At 29.0% G+C, this 23,059-nt stretch overlaps 1 protein-coding gene across 2 annotated transcripts in view; it reads left to right on the top strand.

Annotated features, from left to right (window-relative positions):
* Positions 1 to 21,847, top strand: part of LOC111625126 (serine/threonine-protein kinase tousled-like 2) — a 91,027-nt gene extending 69,180 nt beyond the window's left edge. For both annotated transcript variants that reach the window (XM_023368168.1, XM_023368167.1), the window contains exons 9-14: positions 744 to 833; positions 3,492 to 3,661; positions 8,340 to 8,478; positions 12,806 to 12,917; positions 17,820 to 17,927; positions 20,940 to 21,847. In XM_023368168.1, coding sequence (XP_023223936.1) covers positions 744 to 833; positions 3,492 to 3,661; positions 8,340 to 8,478; positions 12,806 to 12,917; positions 17,820 to 17,927; positions 20,940 to 21,071 — 751 coding nt within the window. In that variant the 3' untranslated portion in view covers positions 21,072 to 21,847. The remainder of the gene's footprint in view (positions 1 to 743; positions 834 to 3,491; positions 3,662 to 8,339; positions 8,479 to 12,805; positions 12,918 to 17,819; positions 17,928 to 20,939) is intronic.
* The last annotated feature ends 1,212 nt before the right edge of the window (positions 21,848 to 23,059 follow it).

Raw genomic sequence — 23,059 nt, 5'->3', positions numbered from 1 at the left:
CAAAGTGGCACCCAAATGTTGCTATAGTTAACCAAAATACAAATACATTCAATGATAATGTAATTGTCTACTTCAGAAAAGTTTTAAAAAGCAGACAAAAAAACACAACACTAGACAAGTTCTTTATTAAATTGAGTGTTATTGAATCATCGGCAAAACAGACCCCATGATCATAATTGGAATTATCTAATGTTTTAATTGATGGTATGTCTTATGTCTTCTAAACAATCATAACTTTACTCTACTTCTGCTTCTACCACTATACTGTATTTATTTAGTACAATAGAGATAAAGTTTTACAAACAACAAAATTTTTATTCTTGTATTTTTTTTTTTAGGGTGGGAACGGATTAATTGAATATCAGTTATTTATTATGAGAAAAATTGTTTCTATATTCATCATTTTCCATATTCAGTAGATCCTTAAGAACAGATTAATGATGAATGTAGAGGTTCTACTGTATATTGTTGCTTTAGAATGTTAAGTTCTTTTCAGTTAGAATATGCTTTCTAATAAGCTATGTCAGTATAATAAGTATAAATAAGTAATTTTTTAAACTTAGATACATCTAACATAAATGTTAATATTGTTAAACTTATATGTATCTTTTTTTATAATTTTATTATAAATGATATAAATTTCTTTAGAGTTTATACAAATAAAATATTTAATGTATTGTAATGTAGTTTGTAACTTATAATTTTATTTAAAAAAAACTACATGTTTGTAATTTTTTTTATAGACATGCATTAAGGGAATACAATATACATAAATCTTTGGATCATCCTAGAGTTGTTAAATTGTTCGATGTGTTTGAAATAGATGCTAATTCGTAAGTATGGCATTAATTTTCTATATAATTAAATACAAGTTAGATTAAGATTTTAAAATTATGCATATTTATATTTATTTAAAATATTGGAATGTTATGAATATTAATAAATATTCATAGATATTAAAGGATAAAGAACAAAGAAATCTTATGAACTCTTATCCTATGGTCTCCATCTTAGAAACTTTTTTGACTTTACAGAAATTGTTGATGATTGTTGCATTTTAATGACAGTACATAAATTTATCTTTTGAGATTTTCAAAATTTTTTTACTGCAATTTAATAATAATCATTTTTAATTGTAAAAAATATAATTTAAAATAAAAATATTTTATTTATAAAGATAGCTTGGATTAATAAAAATGTTAACATTTAAAATTCTGTTGTAAAATTCCAATCATATAAACATTTGAATAATCACAATTTGTTGAATGTTTATCTATGAGAACTAAGCTTATTAATAGGACTTATTGCACCGGTGTTTTGGTTTTTGCAACTGAGAAAAAAACTTATTCAGAGGAACAATGTTTATTTTCCCCTTGTATTAATACAAGGTGAAAATAATGATTGTTTGTTCCTCTGAATAAGTCCTATTAATAAGCTTAGTCCTCATAGACAAACATTTAACAAATTGTAGAAAATAAGGACATAGAGGCATATGAATTAATACTTGAATAATCAATTTCTTCTTCAAATATTTTAAATTGATTTTGTTTTTATTTTATATTAATTCTTTTTTATAATAATTTGGATCATTTTATGTAGGAGAAAAATTATCTTTTCAAGAACATTTAAGTAATTGTGAATATTTCTACAAAAAAGAAAAACAAATAGTATTATTCAGATACCTACACCATATGGAAGACTTCATGCTATTTTTATTTAGGAGATTTAAATTATTTAACTTTAAAAAATGTTTACTAATGTTTTTGGTATAATCATGGAGTAGACCTTTATGCTTGGAAATATTTAGATGTATTTGATATACAGTGGGTGATCGGTTAATGAACATAATCCATTCCAAGACTTTGTTCACTATCAGAATTGTTCATTAACCAATTATCGATTTACCATAGGTTTTAATGGGAATTTAATTAATTTGTTCTGGTGACCCCCAAAAATAAAAAATATATACTTTCTCACTACGTTATTTATATGTAATAATAAAACTACATACATACACAGTCTTGCATTTTTATTCGTTTTTGTTTTTTTTTGTTTGAAAGGGTTAAATAATCTGTCTAATGTCGATTGCTTTGCTCTCTTCTTCAGGATTTTTCAGAAGTAATTAATAGCATTGTAAATGTAGAAATCCCCAAGCCTCAACCTGGTTTGGATGCCATTCTAAGACCATTGTTCTGACATCCTCCCACTTCTTCAAAAGATCTTTAATAGCAGATATCGGCATTGATCCTCTTTTTCAGAAGAAAACATATCTCGCCGAGTTTCTTGGCATTATTCTGTCATCAGATCAGTTTCAGGTTCCATTATGAACTCTTCAATGTTCTTTATTTCTCAGATGTGATATTTGTTACTTCTTTAGATGCTTGAGTCTTCTTGATTATACAGTATCTTTCTTAAATAAGATTGAACTGTGGCCTACTGTAGACCTGTTCATGCCATACTGCCCAGTAACATTAGGCATCTTCTGTCCACTCTCTACCTTTGCTATTATACTCTCACCTTTCAAAAAGAAAAACAGGTGCAAAACTTAACGAGTGCCTATTCGACAGTCTCGCAAATACACAAAAGAATTGTTTTTGTCAGAAAAATAAAAGGCTGGAATTTCAAGGGAGAGTCTCAAAGTTCAGAGGAATACTATCCGATCGGTATATACCAGGTTGAGCATCGATGTCAACATCTCCCGCACTCCCAAAAGTTTCAAATTGGTGCTCAAAGACAAGGGAAGACCAATTGGTATTCATTGTTTTATGTCACTTCTGTGTTTGTTCTGTGGGGTGTTCATTATCCGATCATGTGTTCGTTGTCTGAACATAAAAATCATTTAAGAAGGTGTTCATTATCCAATTTGTTCGTTAACTGATCACCCACTGTATAACTTTCAATGAAAAGTTATGATCAGTTTGGTTTTATTTACATAATATTAAAAATACAATAAAGGACAAATGCAAATGATAATAATGGGTCTGTAGCTGGTGATCCTATGTAACAAAAGTAACAAGCTAATTGCAATACTTAAATCTAATTTTCAAGCATGCTTCACTCTTCTAACTAAGCAACATCCAAAATATAGTTCTTGAAATAGAATGATGTTAAGTTTGGGTGTGGAAGAAATTAACAGAAAGGATTTTTCTGTATTTTATGTAAATAATTGAATTTACTTAGAAAGAATCCTGTTATTAACACTTTTCTAACTTTTTTTGATTGCTGAAGTTTTATGATTTCTATGTTGTGTTACGAAGAATAGCCATTATGACAGAAGACTAAGTTATGATTAATTTAAATATACATATCTAGCCATATTACATTACATTAAGAAAGCTAACAACTCTGATAATTCTTTTATTTTGATGATATGAAACCGTGCTTTACAATTTGTTTATGCTTCTAACACAATAAAGTGTTATAAATTAAGACTCTGATAATTCTTTTAAATGTTTATGTAAATTGATAATAATTTGTTTGAATTTTTTCAGTTTTTGTACAGTATTGGAATATTGTGATGGGCATGACCTAGATTTCTACCTCAAGCAACATAAATGCATTCCTGAAAGAGAAGCTAGGTGTATCATCATGCAGGTTGTACATGCATTAAAATATTTGAATGAAATTAAACCACCCATTATTCATTATGATCTCAAACCAGGTAAGATTAATTTTACTTATTTAAATTACATGTTTTTAATATAATTTGGTTAATTTAAAAAAAAATTATGAAATAATTTTATATATAATTTGTATATTATATAATACAAATTATTAACTAGGCAAATTTTTTAACTTTCTAAAAAAATTTTACTAAAAAAACTAAACTTTAACTAAAAAAAAATTTTTCTAATATATATTTAGGAATTGTATTTTCATATGTTCTGAGAAGTGGCTGTGATGATAAAATTACTTCTCATTCTCTAAAATACTAAAGGAATAACATAGGTTCCTTTCAGTTACTATCGATATACAATCTCTGGCAAAAAATTTCTGATCACTCATGAATTTTTAAAGTCAAACTTGTTTTGAAGTTTATTTCAAAAAGCCAATCATCATAAATAAAACAAAATGAAAGAGGAATATTTTGACTACAGAAACATTAATTTTTCGTAATGCTAACTTGCATTTTACAAGCAGAAAAAATATAAACAGAAACAAAGAGTGGAAAATTTCCCAATCATGTAGTTTACAGGAAATAAAAACCAAATATTTAATATTTTGTTTCCTTTACTCTAGCTTGAACCACAGCTTTGATTTATTGAGGCATTTGTGTCTACAAGGTGTCTTCAAAATCTAGATGTATTTCTACTCAGATAGCACAAATGATACAACACAGTTCTTTCTTGTTGTTTGATTTTTACTTCTTAGCAACTGTTTTAGTTTCAGCCACACATTCTCAATTGGATTGAGATTGGTGCTGTTTGCTGTCCATGGAAGTATTTTGATGGTATTTTGAGCATGAAACTTTTTAACAATTATTGCAATGACAAGCAGCATTAGCATCTTGATAAAATTATTATCTTCTCCAAATCAATCATCAATACATGTGAGTAAACAGTATTTCAAAATTCCTATAGCATTCAGAATTAACAGTTGTTTTAATAATGTTCATTTATCCATGTCTTCTGGCATTCTTGAAGAAATTTTTCTCTAAGTAAATAAAATTAATAAATAAGGCCAAACAAAACAGCCATTATTATCTCCTGTTCCTCCTCGAATCTGCAGTTCATTACTAATATGACATTTGCTCAGTCATCTACTCATTTTATATGCATTACACTACTACAATTGTGCTTTCCTCAATGCATATGTTAATGCTAGTTCTGTTTTTGCCTTCTACAAGGCAAAAACAAAAACAGCCCATGTAGTTGAGATGATTCTTTACTATACAGTTACAGACACCTACTTTCTTTTTCTACTCTATATTTATTTCTTTTGATGTTCCCTCTTCTTATACCTTTGATTATTTGTCATAATTTATGATCATCATGCCTTGCAGTCAATTTTTGATGATAAACTAGCAGTACTTTGTATGTATGTATGTATGTATGCATACATATATATACATGTATATATTTTTTTTCATAAGCTTGAAGTTGTGCTTTCAGCACAATTAATCCACCATTACTTGAGGGTGAGTTCAGTGCTCACTTCTTGTTTCAAATGCTTGTAACTCAGGCTTCTTGGGAGTTTTGTGGTTAAACTCTCGTCTACCTTCTTTCCCAAGTATCCCCTTCTATAACATACCTGAATCAGAAATAATAGTCATTGCTAATACTTTTTAGTGCCACCTTTGTTTCAGTTGTGTTGGACAAGTTAGTATGGCCCTCACCCACAAGTAAATCTGTCTCTTTTTTCACATTTTGAAGTGGTATGATTCTAATAGCAAAATGATATTGTATATATTTACTATCAAAAAAAGCATGATGAAATATTTCTGAAATGACTTGATGAGGCATCTGATAAAGTTCCATCCTTGCAGATAATGAGAGGGAGAAGCTCTTTATGAAAATCTTGGAAGTGTTGAGAAAAACCAAAACTTCCACAGGCAACATCAGTCTCAAGAGAAAATTTTGCCTGTTGCCCAATAAAGAAGAATAGTAAAACAGCATCCAAGAATGTAACATGTAGTCTAATTCACCAATCTGCAGATACCACATAATAACAATCTGCAAACAATGCCATTTTAAAAATCCAGAATAAACAGATTCAAAACTTGAATAGAAATTATAAGGGTCGTATTGAAAATCATGAGCAACGGTTTTTTATAAATCAGATTAATTTATTTTTGGAAAAACAAATACATCACATTATTTTTCAGACTTTTCTTTGTTTTTTGGATACATTTTACCCATTGTTATTGGAGATTGAAAATTCCAATCCAGCACTACAAAAGAAACTGACACACTGCTTTCTTCATGTCCTCCACTGTTTTGAAGCATGTGTCTTGCCATGCTTCAAAACATTTCGGTGTTCCTTCACAACACTGAAATGACGATACAGTAGAACCTCGATTATCCACCCTAATTGGGGACTGGGTATCCACCCTAATTGGGGACTCGATTATCCACCCTAATTGGGGACTGGGGATAATTGAAAAGTCGAATAACCGAAAAGTATGAAAAAATCCATTATTACTGTAGTATATTATTATATCCCATGTAATTAGTATATTAGTATATCGCTATTAACCTATTTTGCGTTGAATTTTCATCGATGTTAAGCCTAACAAAAATTTTTTAAAATAATAATCGTCACTATTGTATCGTTAAAAATTAGAAAATTAAGCCTCGTTTAAATACTGGCTCCCTTTCATGGTCGAATGAGTGTTGCCAGCTAAAACACGTAAAAATAATATTAAAGTAGCCAAGACATAGCCAAATATTGTAGCGCCACATCACTAGCGGACATTTGAAATTTGCCGACTAGGACGGTCGGTTGATCGGGGGCGGATAATCGAGGTTCTACTGTAATTGGAGGTTGCTGATTTGAGACAGTAGGCAGGATACAGAAGAACTTTTCACCCCTTTTTCAAATTTTCACCATGGTATAAAGAATAGTGTGGGGCCTCACATTGTGCTGCAGGATGATCTTCTTCCCAGGATAAACATCACACAATGCACAACAGAGCTTATGAAGGGTACATTTGTAAAGTCAAACGAGTTAAATTAGAATGATGTTATCGTTATTCTTATTTCGTTAAACTTTTCGACTGATTTGTTTATAACTAAATGGCTGTTTCTAAAATCGAAGATGTGAATGTTGCTAGTACAGTGTTATCTGAAATATTTTTCTTAGATTGCTTTGGGTAGGCAGTTATTTCTATCATTTCACCTTTTAATTTACAATTTAAACACTCAAGTACATTTAGAAACATTGATATCATTGGGCATCATTTTTTTAACAAAGTAAACTAACTTTTTCCTTTGTGAACTTCGTTAGAGTTTCGTTCAAAATGTCATCATGTCAGAGCATGCGCACTGAGCAAGGCTACTATTTTTTAACTGATTTGTTACTAACGCATTTAACTCATTTGACTTTACAAACATACTCAAAGTATCATGATGTACCAAGCAGTATTAATGGTTTGCTCAGGTTCAAGAAATTCCACCCAAATCACGCCATCTGCATCCCAGAAAATAGAGCTTTGTGGATGGCCACTACACAGCTGATCTTCAGTGCTTGGATTTCCATCTTTAAAATGTTTTATTCATCATCTAACACTGCTGGCATCCATACATACATCTCCATATGCATGCTGAAGTTTCTGGTGAATTTCTGCAGTAGAGATTCCCTCTTTAACAAGAAATTCAATCACAGCATGCTATCAAAATGAAACAACAGTTGCAGCTATTTTGTAGCATCTGTCTATGGTCACATGATGGAAGCTAATGACATCATGACTCACTCATGGCATTGTCTATAAATTATGACAATGTTCTTAGTTTTTTATAATTAATAGATTGTGATTTATAAAAAAAAAATTGTTGCTCTTGACTTTCAGTATGGCCTATATATAATTAAGTTTAACAATAATTTTGGATATCGTATTTCTATTTTATCGATTTCATCAGATATGAATTTTCTGTTTCTATATCAAAATAAATTATTTTTAACGTATTCTAACTGAAGTAAAGGAAGATAAATATTAAAATGTGTATTATTCATAACAAAACTTCCTGATTTAAGTAAAATTTTTCAAGACAAATCATTAAGAATATGAAAATATGTAAGGTGAGACAGCACTCATCCTCAAGTAATGGCATTACAAATCTGATGTAGTGCTGGGTTAAGGATTTTTGCAATATACTTCTATGCCTAAAATTGTCTAGAATGCAAAATCTTGTTCCTTAGTAAGTCAATTTATTTTTGTAGTTTAATTTTTATGTTTTTATAATATGCCAAAAATAGAATGTGGATTAATCCATTTTAATTTTCAATTTTGCCTCTAGCTGCCACCATTTAACTTAAGTTTTAGGAGTTGTTAACTCTGATAACAATATAGGTGGTATATGATTACAATAAATGACTTCTGCTGTATGATGTTTATCAAAAAAGCTTTTAATGTTTGCTACCATAACAGATGGATTTAACACTTTTTAAAATGTTTGTTATAATTTCTGTACTCAGCTTGTTGCCACTGTGGCATGCTGTTGTTGCTGGTACAAATGGAATGTAACTTTATGATAGGTTTGTATACATGCAAAATTCAGATTTCAAACTTAAATCCATATTTTAAAATTTTGGAGTCTACATTGTCAAATTGTAGTTTTTTAAATGCATTTTAAGAATTTTACTCCTTTTTTTTTCTTTTAATTTATTTTTATTTCTTTCAGGAAACATTCTTTTAGGAAGTGGTAGTCTCAGTGGGGAAATCAAAATAACAGATTTTGGACTCAGTAAAATAATGGATGATGATAATTATAGTCCAGATTGTGGCATGGACCTCACTTCACAAGGTGCTGGAACATATTGGTATGTATCAAATTATTTAAATTTAGAAAATTTATTTTTATTATATAATAAATAAATCATTACATTTGTTAGTCTTCATTTAATTAAAATCAGCATGAGAATTAAATCGCAATTGATCATTAATACAGAAATTCTAATCTTCAAATTTTGTGAAACATAGTACTATCATAAATAAAATGAAGATGCTGCTTGATTATAATTTACAGGCAAAAACTTTATTTACATATTCAGTTTTTTCAAACTCTTGTTGTTCATGCAAATGGAAAAATTCAAACATCTGAATGTAGAATTCATCCTCTGCATTTTGTTTGAAAACATGTCGACACAAATTTTGGTTACTTTAATCCAGCAGTGTTTTAATTTAGGAATTTAATGTTTATTTCCTGTTTTTTTCATTTTTTTTCTATTAACAATTCATTTGTGGATATAATTATAAACTAAGTGAAGTGAAACAAACAGAATATTTAAAACAGAAGTTACATACAGTGGAACCTCGGTATATGACCTTAATTCGTTCCTGGTGTTTGGACTTATACTGAATAGGACGTATATCAAACCAACCTTTTCCATAACAAGTGATGTAAAAATGATTAATCCGTTCTCATGTAAAAAAAATGGCTGGCTTTAAACACCTGGCTTTCCTTGCTAGTTTCTGCTTGATTTTTCATGAGATCAGCATGTATCCTTTTAACTTTCTCGCAAATAATTTCTTCCGATACGCTGTCGCCGGCACACTGTTTTTCAGTTATCCAAAGCAAAAGCAATTTCTCGACACGATCTAATGTCTTCGATCTCTGTTTAGAAATTGATTTAACCCATTTCGCAACATTAGCAAATTTAATACAGTAATATCTTTATTTTTCACAATTGTCGATATTGTCATTCTCGGAATACGGAATGCAACAGTTAAATCTTGTTAAATCTCAAACACGCGTGCCACCTTCATATTTCTGAACAATCTCTTTTTTCAGTTCCGTTATGATTCTAGTCATTTTTTTATTTTTCTGTTGCCCTTTTGCAATTCATGATTAATAAAAATAATAAAATGTTACTTACAAATTAAAATCAGAAGAAATTTAACAAAGTTATAAACCGTAGCACCGCAAACGTCTAGTCTAGTGTAGTACACTGATAGTGCTACTTGTTCATAGATGGCGTGTATAATTGAATTAAGTCATATACCGAACAAAAGTCGTATACCGAGCAAAATTTGTTTCGTCCAAACAGGATGTATTCTGAATTGGACGTATTCTAAAGCAGACATATACCGAGGTTCCACTGTATTTAATATTTAACCCAGTGTTTTTCAATCGGGGTGCTGCGGCGCCACGATTAGGGTGTCGCAAAGTTTAGAGCCTTTAGGCATTTTCTTGGAAATTTACTTAAGTGTAGTTCAAGATAACTCATTGTCAGTTCTATTTTGTTACGAGATATCTAGTAAGCAAAGAAACTATGACTAATCGCATGTTAATGTAATGTTCTACGTTATGTGTACGCACGACTTGTCATGAGTTCGCCCAAACCACATTGCTTGGCCTTCATGTTCCCAGTCCCAGTACCAGGCCAACCACCAGAGAAGAACAACGTGGACATGTGTCCACGTCGTTCTTCTTGTGTCTTGTATATACTTTAAAAAGCGTTGCATTGTACTTTGAAAAGCGTGTGGTTTCAATCACAAAGTAGGTGCATATAACAGTATTTTCATAGATTCAAAAGCAATGATGACAAATAAACAATTGTTATTATTTTTTTAATTTAAATTTTTAAAATTGATATGAAAAGGATAAGAAAAAGTAAGGAAATATTTATTTTGTATATACATTAAAATAGTATTTAAAAAACTTAAGAAAAATTGTTTATCAATAAAATGATAATATAAAAAGATGATATATTTGATAATAAAACTATATTTAAAAAACAATAGCAAGACTATTATTTTACATGTAGGTATTTCGATAAAATTCAATAAACTTAAATTTTGATTTTGAACACGTAAAAACACTTTTGTGTTGCACATAATATTCGTTTTCGCAAAAAATTCATCTAGCCCATTAGTCCCCCCCTTATTCAGATTCTAGATCCGCCACTGGTCAAGGGTGTCACGATTTGTTATTTTTCAATTAGGTGTGCCACTCAATGAGAAAGGTTGAAAAACACTGATTTAACCTGTATTAAGTATTGAAAACACAAATAGCCATGAAATAAAAATTTTTTTATTAATTTGTTTTATTTCTGTTTTATTATCAAATAACATTAATTACATATGTTAAATAAAAGAGGATTTCCTTACATGGTAAAGACTTGATGGATTGAATGATCAGGCTAGCCAATAAGATGCTGAAATTCTAACTTAAAATTATTTAATAAGATTTTAAATCGCTGATGAGCAGCCTTTTTTGTGGATATGGACCATAAGTGAACTTCACAGACTTCCAGCAGGCAATGTGCATTTTTTCTTAGAGTTGCAGACTTTAACAAATCCTTCTCAGTTGAATTTTTTTCATGATTACTATACAAAAAATGTTATTTTTTTGTTAATATTTAATGTATAATTAATATATATGAAATAATTTCCAAAAAATTAGCACTTATATATGTTTTTTTTCTAAAAGTAGAATAATTTTATTTATTTATAATTTATGTTATTTTATTAATAATTTTGATTATTTTTTGAAAAAAAAAAACTACCAAAAACAATTTACACAGACACTGTCATATTCCAAAATAAACTACATTTTCTCACCAAAAATGTAAAATTTGTGTAACATAATGTCATCTATTGAAAAAATAGTGGCCGTAAATATTTAATGATAGTAAATACATCAGAGACATTAAAATAAATATATTTATTTATTTTAATGTCTCTGACATTTTTTCTCTGACTTCTTTTTGCATAGAAAATCTTTTTTCTATGCAAAAAGATTTTCTATAAATCTTTTTGCATAGAAAATTTTTCATATAACTAAGTTGAGAATAAAGTATATATTACTAATTTTCATATTATGCAAGCTAGTAATATAAAACTTATTTTCATATTTTCACTGATCAAGTTTGAATATTTTGTTACAATTATTAGCTGAATCAGGGTTGCATAATGACATGAGGCAGAAAACTGGAAAATAAAATTGTTGCCAAAATCCTAGATGCTGCATTTGACCTGCAATGGGTTGCTCGTGACAGTTTTAAATTGTATACAAGTGTTATTTTAATTAATATAAAACAGATTTCTACAATTTAGAACAAAACAAAAAATGAAGCAAATATAACAAATGGTAATGACATCATCTTTAGTTTTTGTTTTGTTAGCAAAATAGCAGAAAATAACACTGTTGTCTGGAAATAAATTTTGAATAGTTAAGCTAGGGCTAATGTTTTAAGTATATATAATTATTTCAATTCTCAAAGTTCATTTGATGGAAATGAAAAGAGCAAGAGTTTATAGTCTATTAGTATTACAAATATAGACTCATATTTTAATTGTCAATGAGACTGGTTGATCCCTCATCAAAAATGACTTAGTTCATCTTTTATTGGACAGATTATAAAAACATAATACATTCATTTCCAAAAAATAAGCATAATTATTAATTTGGCTCATATCTGAGGAACTACTGATAAGAACAGCATGAAACTTAACATACAAGCAAAACATTCTTTGTTCTGTTTTTGTATGTTAGTTGTATGAAGAATATATTGTATTATTTAAACAACAAAACAATTGAAAGGCTAAATATAATCTAAACTATTTCAAACCAAAAACAAAAAAGAAATATACTAAACATTGCTATAAATCTTTTTGCATAGAAAGTGGTTAATATGCATTTTATTATATCATTGCTGATGTGTCAAGAAAACATAAATGACAGCATAAACTTGTATAAACATAATGACAAAAACTTTTTTGTCAATGAAAAGTTTTACTTGTACATTGATTTATAGGCAGGCAACTACAACATAAAGACTCTGAAAATGAGGATTAAGAATATCAAAGGTACAAAATAAACAAATTATTGTATGATTCACAAGTGAAAACTGAATTATGGTTTAGACTTAATTTTAACACAGTTAATTACTTTTCACTTTGAAAAATATTAAAGCATATTTAGATAATAGATTTTACACAATCAGCCTTATCTACATTATTACTTTTTATACATTTCTATTTTAGAAATAGACATATTAAAAATATTTAATTTAATCAACTGTTTTATAAGAGTCGAAAGTAATCAAAAGTGTGTAAAAAATATAAACCTTAATATTATTTATATTAATTATTGAATTTTTCAAATAATTATATATTTAATGTAAAATATATTATAAAATATAGGTATCTTCCTCCTGAATGTTTTGTTGTTGGAAAAACTCCTCCAAAAATTTCATCTAAAGTGGATGTTTGGAGTGTAGGAGTAATTTTTTATCAATGCCTCTATGGAAAAAAGGTTTGTTTTTTCAATACCATTAATACGTACAGATGTAGGATGTTTATGGCTATGATATGATTTTAATAATTAATTTAAATAATTGTAAATTTTTAAAGATATTTATTAAATATGTAAATGTCAATAATAATGTTTTCAGTTAAACTTTTGTCATTGTCAACAAATTATGGGTACAACTATGTAGAACAAAAAACAAATTATGAAATATAGAAAATTTTCAAAATTAAATAATTAAAATGAACTTNGTAAATACATCAGAGACATTAAAATAAATATATTTATTTATTTTAATGTCTCTGACATTTTTTCTCTGACTTCTTTTTGCATAGAAAATCTTTTTTCTATGCAAAAAGATTTTCTATAAATCTTTTTGCATAGAAAATTTTTCATATAACTAAGTTGAGAATAAAGTATATATTACTAATTTTCATATTATGCAAGCTAGTAATATAAAACTTATTTTCATATTTTCACTGATCAAGTTTGAATATTTTGTTACAATTATTAGCTGAATCAGGGTTGCATAATGACATGAGGCAGAAAACTGGAAAATAAAATTGTTGCCAAAATCCTAGATGCTGCATTTGACCTGCAATGGGTTGCTCGTGACAGTTTTAAATTGTATACAAGTGTTATTTTAATTAATATAAAACAGATTTCTACAATTTAGAACAAAACAAAAAATGAAGCAAATATAACAAATGGTAATGACATCATCTTTAGTTTTTGTTTTGTTAGCAAAATAGCAGAAAATAACACTGTTGTCTGGAAATAAATTTTGAATAGTTAAGCTAGGGCTAATGTTTTAAGTATATATAATTATTTCAATTCTCAAAGTTCATTTGATGGAAATGAAAAGAGCAAGAGTTTATAGTCTATTAGTATTACAAATATAGACTCATATTTTAATTGTCAATGAGACTGGTTGATCCCTCATCAAAAATGACTTAGTTCATCTTTTATTGGACAGATTATAAAAACATAATACATTCATTTCCAAAAAATAAGCATAATTATTAATTTGGCTCATATCTGAGGAACTACTGATAAGAACAGCATGAAACTTAACATACAAGCAAAACATTCTTTGTTCTGTTTTTGTATGTTAGTTGTATGAAGAATATATTGTATTATTTAAACAACAAAACAATTGAAAGGCTAAATATAATCTAAACTATTTCAAACCAAAAACAAAAAAGAAATATACTAAACATTGCTATAAATCTTTTTGCATAGAAAGTGGTTAATATGCATTTTATTATATCATTGCTGATGTGTCAAGAAAACATAAATGACAGCATAAACTTGTATAAACATAATGACAAAAACTTTTTTGTCAATGAAAAGTTTTACTTGTACATTGATTTATAGGCAGGCAACTACAACATAAAGACTCTGAAAATGAGGATTAAGAATATCAAAGGTACAAAATAAACAAATTATTGTATGATTCACAAGTGAAAACTGAATTATGGTTTAGACTTAATTTTAACACAGTTAATTACTTTTCACTTTGAAAAATATTAAAGCATATTTAGATAATAGATTTTACACAATCAGCCTTATCTACATTATTACTTTTTATACATTTCTATTTTAGAAATAGNTATCTGTTTACAGTAAGTGCCAACTTATAAACATTGAGTAGTCCTATAAATTCTTGTTAGATATGTTCAAAATTCATTGCAAAAAGTTTTAGTGACTCATCTGGTTGATGTTCTGTTTATATGTAAATTATTGTATGAAATAGTTTAAAACATATTTTTATATTTTAGATTATTTGAAATTTTTTATTTATTTTTTACTTTATAATTATAAAGTAAAAATAAATCAAAAATTCATTTTAACATTTATAAAAAGTTGCGATTGCAGTTTAAAACTTACAAAGTTAATATATGAAGAATGATCTCAAACTGTTATCTAATAATAAATTTTTTAGTAATAAAGATGGTAATGAAGGTAAGATTATATCTTTCATTGGGTTTTTGCATAAGCTTCACTGTTAGAGATGCCAACTGTTTGGAATTTTACTTACTTTTTAAAAATTATTAATAGAATGAAAACTGTTTGGAAATGATCTGAAAAACTATTGAGGAATTTTTTTTCAGCTTATTTCTTTTCCTTATGAGAAGTTGATACCCTAACTGTAATCCAAATTATTATATTTTCACTCCCACTAAGTTATTTTTTAATTAAATAATTAAAATGAACTTAACAATTTATTTATTAATTATCAAGTTGATTTTAACTTTTGTAATTTTTTTTAAAGCATTATTTCCTTCCTGGTACTTTAATTAATCTTATATTATGAATTTAATTGCATCTGGAATTCAGAAGTTATAGTTTTTGTTTTCAATTACATATAGATACTTGATTTTAACTAATTTTGATTGGTAACAAGAGTTAATAAAATGAGGTAATCAAAAATTTCTCTAGTAGTGTGGAGGCATTTTTAGAAGTTTGACAGTTTCTTGGTCCTAGCAAGTAATTTCTAAATTAATAAAATAAGTTAATGTGATCTGTTTTTAACTTTGATTAATTATTTTTTTCAATAAGTAATCAGAAAAACTGGGAAGTTTTGAAATAGGGGTAGTTGTCCAAATAACTTTTTAAGATTTATTAATATTTTGTATTACACTGCTCATTTTCATTTTATAACAAATGTTCAGTAATATTTATAGGTTGGTTAAAAAGTAAGTTTGTTTGTCTTACCATTTGGGATATTGATGAATTTGTTGAAATTTCAAACACTGATGATATTCTTGATCATATGATTGTGAATGTGACATCCATTAGAATATTATTTGAAGCATGTGTGTAGAAGAAGCTTAACCGTAGCAATTTAACATGCTAATTGGTAGACTTATATTATATGAAAATCTAGAAGTGTAGTTTTTATGAATATAGAAGTTATAGAAGTGAGAAGATTATTGCTTAATATTGCAATACATTATTGATACAGAAAGTGATTTCTGTCAATATTAGGAAAAATTATACGATGACTGACTTTATTAATGAAGAATGAATCAATAAGAAAAATTAAATTATTTAGTTCAAATATGAGCCATTCATAGGCCAAATCATCTCCATTACTATATCATTGGAATAATCATTACTTTTACATTTTTGTATGTTATTTTTAGATTTGTTAATGTAAAACTATATGCAAAAATGTAACAACATACAAAATTGGTTATGCTTATGAAATACATATAAAAATACACTACAGTGTTTAAAGTCTAAAAGAAATTTTTAAAAATATTTTATGTTATCAATTTCTTTATGTTTTGTTTTATGGAGTTAATCAATTTGGCAAATGAGCAGCTTATATTTGAAAAGCTTGGTAATTTGAATTTGAGCTTACATGGACAAGGAAAGTGTATTAATGACAAAGAGTAACACTGAAGTTTTTAGGTAAACAGAATTTGATAATAAGAATAACATTATAGAAATATTAACATGTTTTTATGAATTTAAATGCATCAGTTTTGATATTCTCATAATTTAAAAATACTGTTTTCTCTTGTTTCCAAAAGTTCTCAGAAAATATTTCAAGGATTGCATTGCATTTCTGAAATGAAAATTAGGCTGGATTCATGATTCACTTTCTTTTAATAAATTAAATTTAAATGTTTCTACTAAGTAAAAACAATTTGTGCATATGTTGTCTTATGAAACACTATGCATTGAATTTAAGTAAAGTTCTAAAAAATTCTTGGTTTTCTATTAAAGACAAATATTGGTATTATTCTTATTCTCATCCATATATTATTTATACAAAAGCAAACTCTCAAAATTACATTGCTGTAACTGGGTTAGAAATTTAAGTGTGTTAATTGTCTAGCAGTCAAGCAGCTTTAGATTATCATTGGTCTTGGCAAAAATATTATATTTCGTACAGAGTTTCTGGTTGTCCTGTGATGAAATCGTAGTTGCAAACTGCAGTTTGGACTGTTGTCCAATCTGCAGTTTTTTTAATATATAAACTACCAGGTAATACAAAACAAATTACCACACTAACAAAAAAATAAACTTTTTTTACTGTACACACTACACAGTCATTCATTAGCTGTAAACATAAAAAGAAATTTTGAATGTCTTGGACAACCTACAAGGTATCTGTTTACAGTAAGTGCCAACTTATAAACATTGAGTAGTCCTATAAATTCTTGTTAGATATGTTCAAAATTCATTGCNCATATAATTGGAAATGTGTTATGACAATGGATTTTTACTTCCATCAACAATTAACCTGCATTGTATAATAAAATAACAGCTAAATAAAAATCAACTTATATACATGTGTAAAAAATGCTATAAAATATAAAAGTTAGTGACATTATTATAGGAATTGTGTTAAAGGTATAATTAATTTTATTTTGAATTAATTCATATGAAGTAAACAAAAATTATGTGTAAGTTAACAAATATCAAATATAAGCAAGTTGTTACATTTAATTTCCACTGTTAACTGAATTGAAAAGTTTGAAGGATGGTTTTTTTTTCATTTAACTGAAAATTGTTATGGTCAATGAGAAAGTATTTTTGCATTAGTGTAAGAACAAAATAAGTTACTATGATGTTACATTTTTTGTTTTGTAGGTTTAATTCTTTTGTATAATGAAACAAAGCTTTCTTGAAACTTTAAAATTTTCTTAACCAAAACAAAGATTACTTTTTATTCTGCTTTAAAATCTAGAAATATATTATTATGATTGATGTAATTATGTGCATTTATTGAAAACTATTAAAGAAATGATCATAAAGTATGTTTATAAAGTTTTACCTGTAATAATAATTTACATAAATAGATTGATTAATTTATTTGTTCAAATGGAATATTATAGATACTTTAGAATTTATTGTTTGTATTTTTATGATATGAAAATTATAATTTTTCAGCCTTTTGGCCATAACCAGTCTCAGGCTACAATTTTAGAAGAAAATACTATATTGAAAGCAACGGATGTAGAATTTCCACCTAAACCTGCTGTCAGTGGTGAGGCAAAAGTGAGTATAAAATAAACTTCCATTTGTGTTAATACAAATTTAGTGTTTAATTTTAAAAATAGAATCAAAGTTAGAAAAATTTTAAATTTAAAAATATAAGCTGTTAACAACTTTAAAGCAGAATAATTTATTTAACAAAAAGATTCTTAAATCTAAAAGGAATAGATAGACAGAATTCTAAATTCATTTTGATTTTCAAACATTTAAAATTTTGTCTAGTTTTTTTTTTTTTTAAGCTATTCCAACATTTTACTGATTTGGAACTACTAAATAGTTAAATTAGCATATTGCTGATGATTACATCACTATTTGCAAATAGAAAATGCTCTATTACAATATTATATATATATATATATATGTAGTTGAATAATAAATGTTTCTATGCAACATTTTATTTGTTCTCAAATATTGATTGGCTCCTAAAGAAGTTGGAAATTTACTTTTACTAACTGAAGACTTCTGGTATTCTACTTAGTGGAGGAATTTTCTCTCTACTAAAAAAAGAATTGTATTTGAATCATTTGTAAGTTAAGATTATCATCAATTTTTTTAATGTCTTGAAGATTCCTATATTCATGTTTAACATCTGAAGTAATTAACTTGTTGGTTTCAACTTATAGATATAACTGTCTCTATTTTGGAAAAAGTTGACCTAATAAAGCAAATAATATATCTTTAACAGTGGGTATCAATTTGTGAAATATCTTTCACGAATAGATACCCACTGTTCAGAAATGAAATGCCTTCAGCAATACTTATTTTTTTTTTAAGTTGTCTATAAGAATATACAGTTCATTGTATGTACCTGTGCAGTAATCACTCACAGGAGCAGCAATCATCTTGTCTAAATGTAGACTTCAAGTGAAAAATTTATGTTAAATGAAATTTGTGTCATTGGCAAGTTAGTAGAAACTGGAGTTTGCTATAAAAATTGACCATTCTTGCTGCGAGAGAAAGAAATTTTGGTTTTTTTATACAGTATCCTTAGCTTCTCAGATATCGTTGGCAGCAAATAAAGAGATTTTTATTTTCCTTGTTTATTTTATTATATTTGCCAAGTTTTATATAAGCATTTGATGTGCATAATTTTTCATCTATCTTCATTTAATTCTAGTTAAAAGTCATTTACTTTTTAAGTTCAATATTCACATTACTTTAAGTTTAAATGTAGCTTTCTGACAATGAGTGTTTAATGTAAACTTTTTAATGTTTAAAATGCTGTCAAAACTATATTATGACACAGCATTAAAAGTTGGAAAATAGTAAAGAGCATGGAAATAGAGCAGGTTGGACACTACCTATTTCATGACAATTGAATTGTTTTTCTCATTTGTACTTAACAGAATTTAATAAAACTCATTATTTAAATATATTTTCTTTCATAAAAATATCTTAAAATCAAGAAAATACAATGTAAAAAAATTCAAGCACTTTTGAGTACTATATAAGAGACTCTCCAGTTATCATAATGGTCCTATTAAAAGATGAAATTTTTGAGGTAAAACTAACCATTTTATGAGTTAAGAACTACAGACATTCATCCTCTTTAAGTATGAATATTTAAAGAGGATGCCCGACTTGTATATTATGACAAGTCGGACAGAAGGGAGGAGGGTTGAATTGCATTGGAGTCCGTTTTATTTCATTAAATTTTACTCAATTTATATATTTTATTGTGCTTAAATTGATAAAGATTTTGAGGGTGGTTGAGTTTTGCTGGACGTCTGAAGGGGTGGGGTTACGGAAAGTTAATGGTGGTAATTAATTTCAATCGGTCATTATTGCTGTAGCGAGTTTGGGATAGTAAAGAACTGAAAGATTATTTATCTTTGCTGTTGAATTTGTGATATTCTCCTGAGTGCTTAACTATCAAAAATAATCTGAAAACATTATATCGAAATTTTGTGATAAAATTACTGAATTGCCTATCCATATTACAATGCAAACACAATGCCACTGAAACAAAAAAGCAGAGATCAAGAAAGCAATCGCTCTAATTTCCACTTTCGTTAGCGCGAATTGAACTTTTCACAAAATGCACATCGAATAACTTTGCGATATCGGGATTTTTTTAGTTTGGATATTGGGATGCGTGCCGAAGAACATCATTCAGATTCTCGATAATGGCTGCAATTATTTAAAGAATAGAACTGGAATGAAATGAAATCAAATTTGTTGATGTAGTTACAAAAAACTACTTTAACAAATTTGATGTAGTTTATTTATAACTGTGTTATTATTTTTAACGTCTAAGTTTAATCGTTAAATGTTTTTAATTAATATAATCGTAAAGCTTTTGGGAATTAATGTATCTTCCCATATGGAAATGATTTACTTTCTGTTGTGGGTAGGGTTGCCACGTGTCATACTTTATATTTTTAAACAAAAAACTTTTATATTAAAAAATTAACTCATTTTAAAAGAAACAAAGATCGTTCAATTAATTTCTGAATGCACATATAGGATTTTGTGAACACAATAAAAATTTTCGTTAACAAAAACATTTTCCTCCAAGAATGAAAAGTTTCGTTCTACTACAAACTTCCATTTTTGGTCACGGTGGAAGCGCTATAATTGCCATTAAATTTCATTAACTTATCAAAGTAGAGTGTCAATTGTAAAAGCAGTTGCATACAACTTTTTTTGAAAAGGTACAGAATAATGTATAACTGTTGAAATATGTGAAGAATGGTAAAAAAAAAATATATATATATAAGCAGACATAATGAATGAATATGTACAATATGTAGACTATTAGTATATACTGTACTGCATTATATTAAATTATTGTTAATTTTCACCTAAATTTATCCGAAGTAAATCATAATTTTATTATTAATATACTTTTTTTTGTCGAATTGTCCTACATTCAGCAGGTCAATACGTGGCAACCAAGGTAGTATTATATTTTAACCCAGAGGTGAGGGGTGAGCCACGGACGCGTTTGTGGTTAGGTAACGAGTAAAGAAGATAGGGATTGAGTGACTGATAGAAATCGTTTTGTATTTTCAGCAATTCATCCGTCGCTGTCTGCAGTACCGCAAAGAAGATCGAATCGACGTCTTCTCGTTGGCAAGCGAGGAGTATCTGAAACCAAACTATCCTAAACACAGTCGCCAGTCGAGCACGTCGGAAAAGTCGTAGCCTTTAGTCATCGTTACCAGTAAAAAGGAAATAAGCGGCGGGCGGGTGCCGGAGGAACGCCCGTCTCGTTCCCTATCACGTCTACGTCAGTTGTTTCCGAATATAAACAATACCTACCGGACCCGGAAGAGTGTATTTTGTCTTTCGTCGTCGAAGAAACGGCGCCGAGCGCGCGCCCGGTCCCGGACCCCGGGCGGAAGGCGCGTGATCGTCGTCCCTCCGCCAACGTCGAGCCACGCTTTCTTCGGCTGCGTCGTCGGCCCAGTGTGTACATTTTCCCGGGACGACCGGCGGTTCCCCGCCGAAAGGAAGCGGCGCCCTCCGCCGACGAACGTTAAAAAAAGGGCCGAATGGGGACGTATTTATACTCGACGAAGTACGCCACATATCTTCTTTCTTGGTAGCCCGTGCCCACCGGGACCTCGTCTCTTCTTTTATTTGGTTTTTTAGCGGAGCGGAAAGGACGGACGCGCGTAAGTAGCCACCCACATTTACCGGACTTTGCTGTTACCGGGTCTGACGACGGGGAGAGGCCGAACGGACCGCGCGATAACGACGGGTGCGTCTGCATCGGTCGAAGCTTCCTCCCTATTTTCCATAGTTAATGTAATATAGTTCCACGATGTACGTAATCACTATCGCTGTTAGTAGGCTTGCAACAGTGACCGACCGGCGCACGCGCCAAATACTTCTGTCTGCGGCAATCGAGTAAAAAAAAAAAAAGGCTACGATACGAGCCTGTGTCTTGTTAGTAAAGCTGAAATTCTTTCACAAAATTCACGTTGTGTTTGTCGTTTTCTTTTCGGTCGCGACGCGTCCACGCATTTTTAAATCATGTTTCCTCGGGCGAAATTTATCGTAATTTGATATAAATTAAATAAAAACTGCTTTAATTTAACGACGACGATTTTAAAACTGTTTCCGGACTGCATTCTTTACCACCGAAATTCGGAAATAGGACGCCATGGACCGTGTCTGTTCTGTCCCTTCACGATTCGTCTTCATGCTGGATAATCGACTCGAACGGAAAACGTCGCCTTCCGGAAAGTGAAAGGGTAAAAAATGGACAGGTGCGAAGTACCTTTGGACACGACGTTGAAAAGGCTCTTGTAGAAAGCGCCTTCTTTAGAACAAAGAGTATTGGTCCGTAAAAGCTGGTTCACATTATACATATTTTTCTAACTTGTCCATATCGTAATTTTTCTGCTTGAAGAAAAATTGCTGTTCGATGGTCAATAGAAGCCCGTTTTCGTGTCTTTTCGTCTTCCGACTTTCTTATCTTAATGGAAACAACTCGTGGAATTGTATAGTTGGTAATGCCACTTGCTAACGGATAAACAAAGCGTTCGAGAAACAAATTCGACTGGAAATGATGATTAAAATATAGACGAATAATCAGTATCTGGTCACGCAAAAGCACTTTGGAAAAACGTCACCGTTTACCAATACGGCACTAATGAGAGGTGTGTACTGGAAGTAAGCAACTAATTAAAAACTCCATTATGAAGAAGCGATTTTGAAAACGTGTCGATAAAGTCTGATAAAAAGTGAATGCTTCTGTAAGCGAAAATTAAAATACTGTAATACTAAAATATTAATAAGGAATATTTACAATACTATGGTAAAAGAAGTAAAAATCGGTCGCAAGAACTTACTCTTTGAGGTTTCCTCGTTGATTGTTCTATTTCCTGTTGCCAATAATTTTAACAATACTGTATATTCAACTAAATATTCTGCCATTCAGTAATGTGTTGGACAAATACTTATAATGTGAACCAACCTGAAGCGCGATTTTATATGGAGGTTTCTAGAGTGAAGTCTTAAAATTGTTGCAGGTCAGTTGATGGTAAAAGCATCCATAATTCAGATTACATAGAAACCGTTTCTACAATCGTCGCAGTAAAAAGTTTTGATCTTTTTCGAAGGTAGGCATTTCCTTTTCTTCTTATATTTTACTTTGTTTTGTGTATAGTAAAACATGTCCTGTT

Source organism: Centruroides sculpturatus, unplaced genomic scaffold, assembly GCF_000671375.1.
Source record: "Centruroides sculpturatus isolate CEXI.00-Female unplaced genomic scaffold, Cexi_2.0 scaffold404, whole genome shotgun sequence".
Classification (NCBI taxonomy): domain Eukaryota; kingdom Metazoa; phylum Arthropoda; class Arachnida; order Scorpiones; family Buthidae; genus Centruroides; species Centruroides sculpturatus.
The sequence above is the reverse complement of the archived record's forward strand: the minus strand, read 5'-3'. Positions and strand labels throughout refer to the sequence as shown.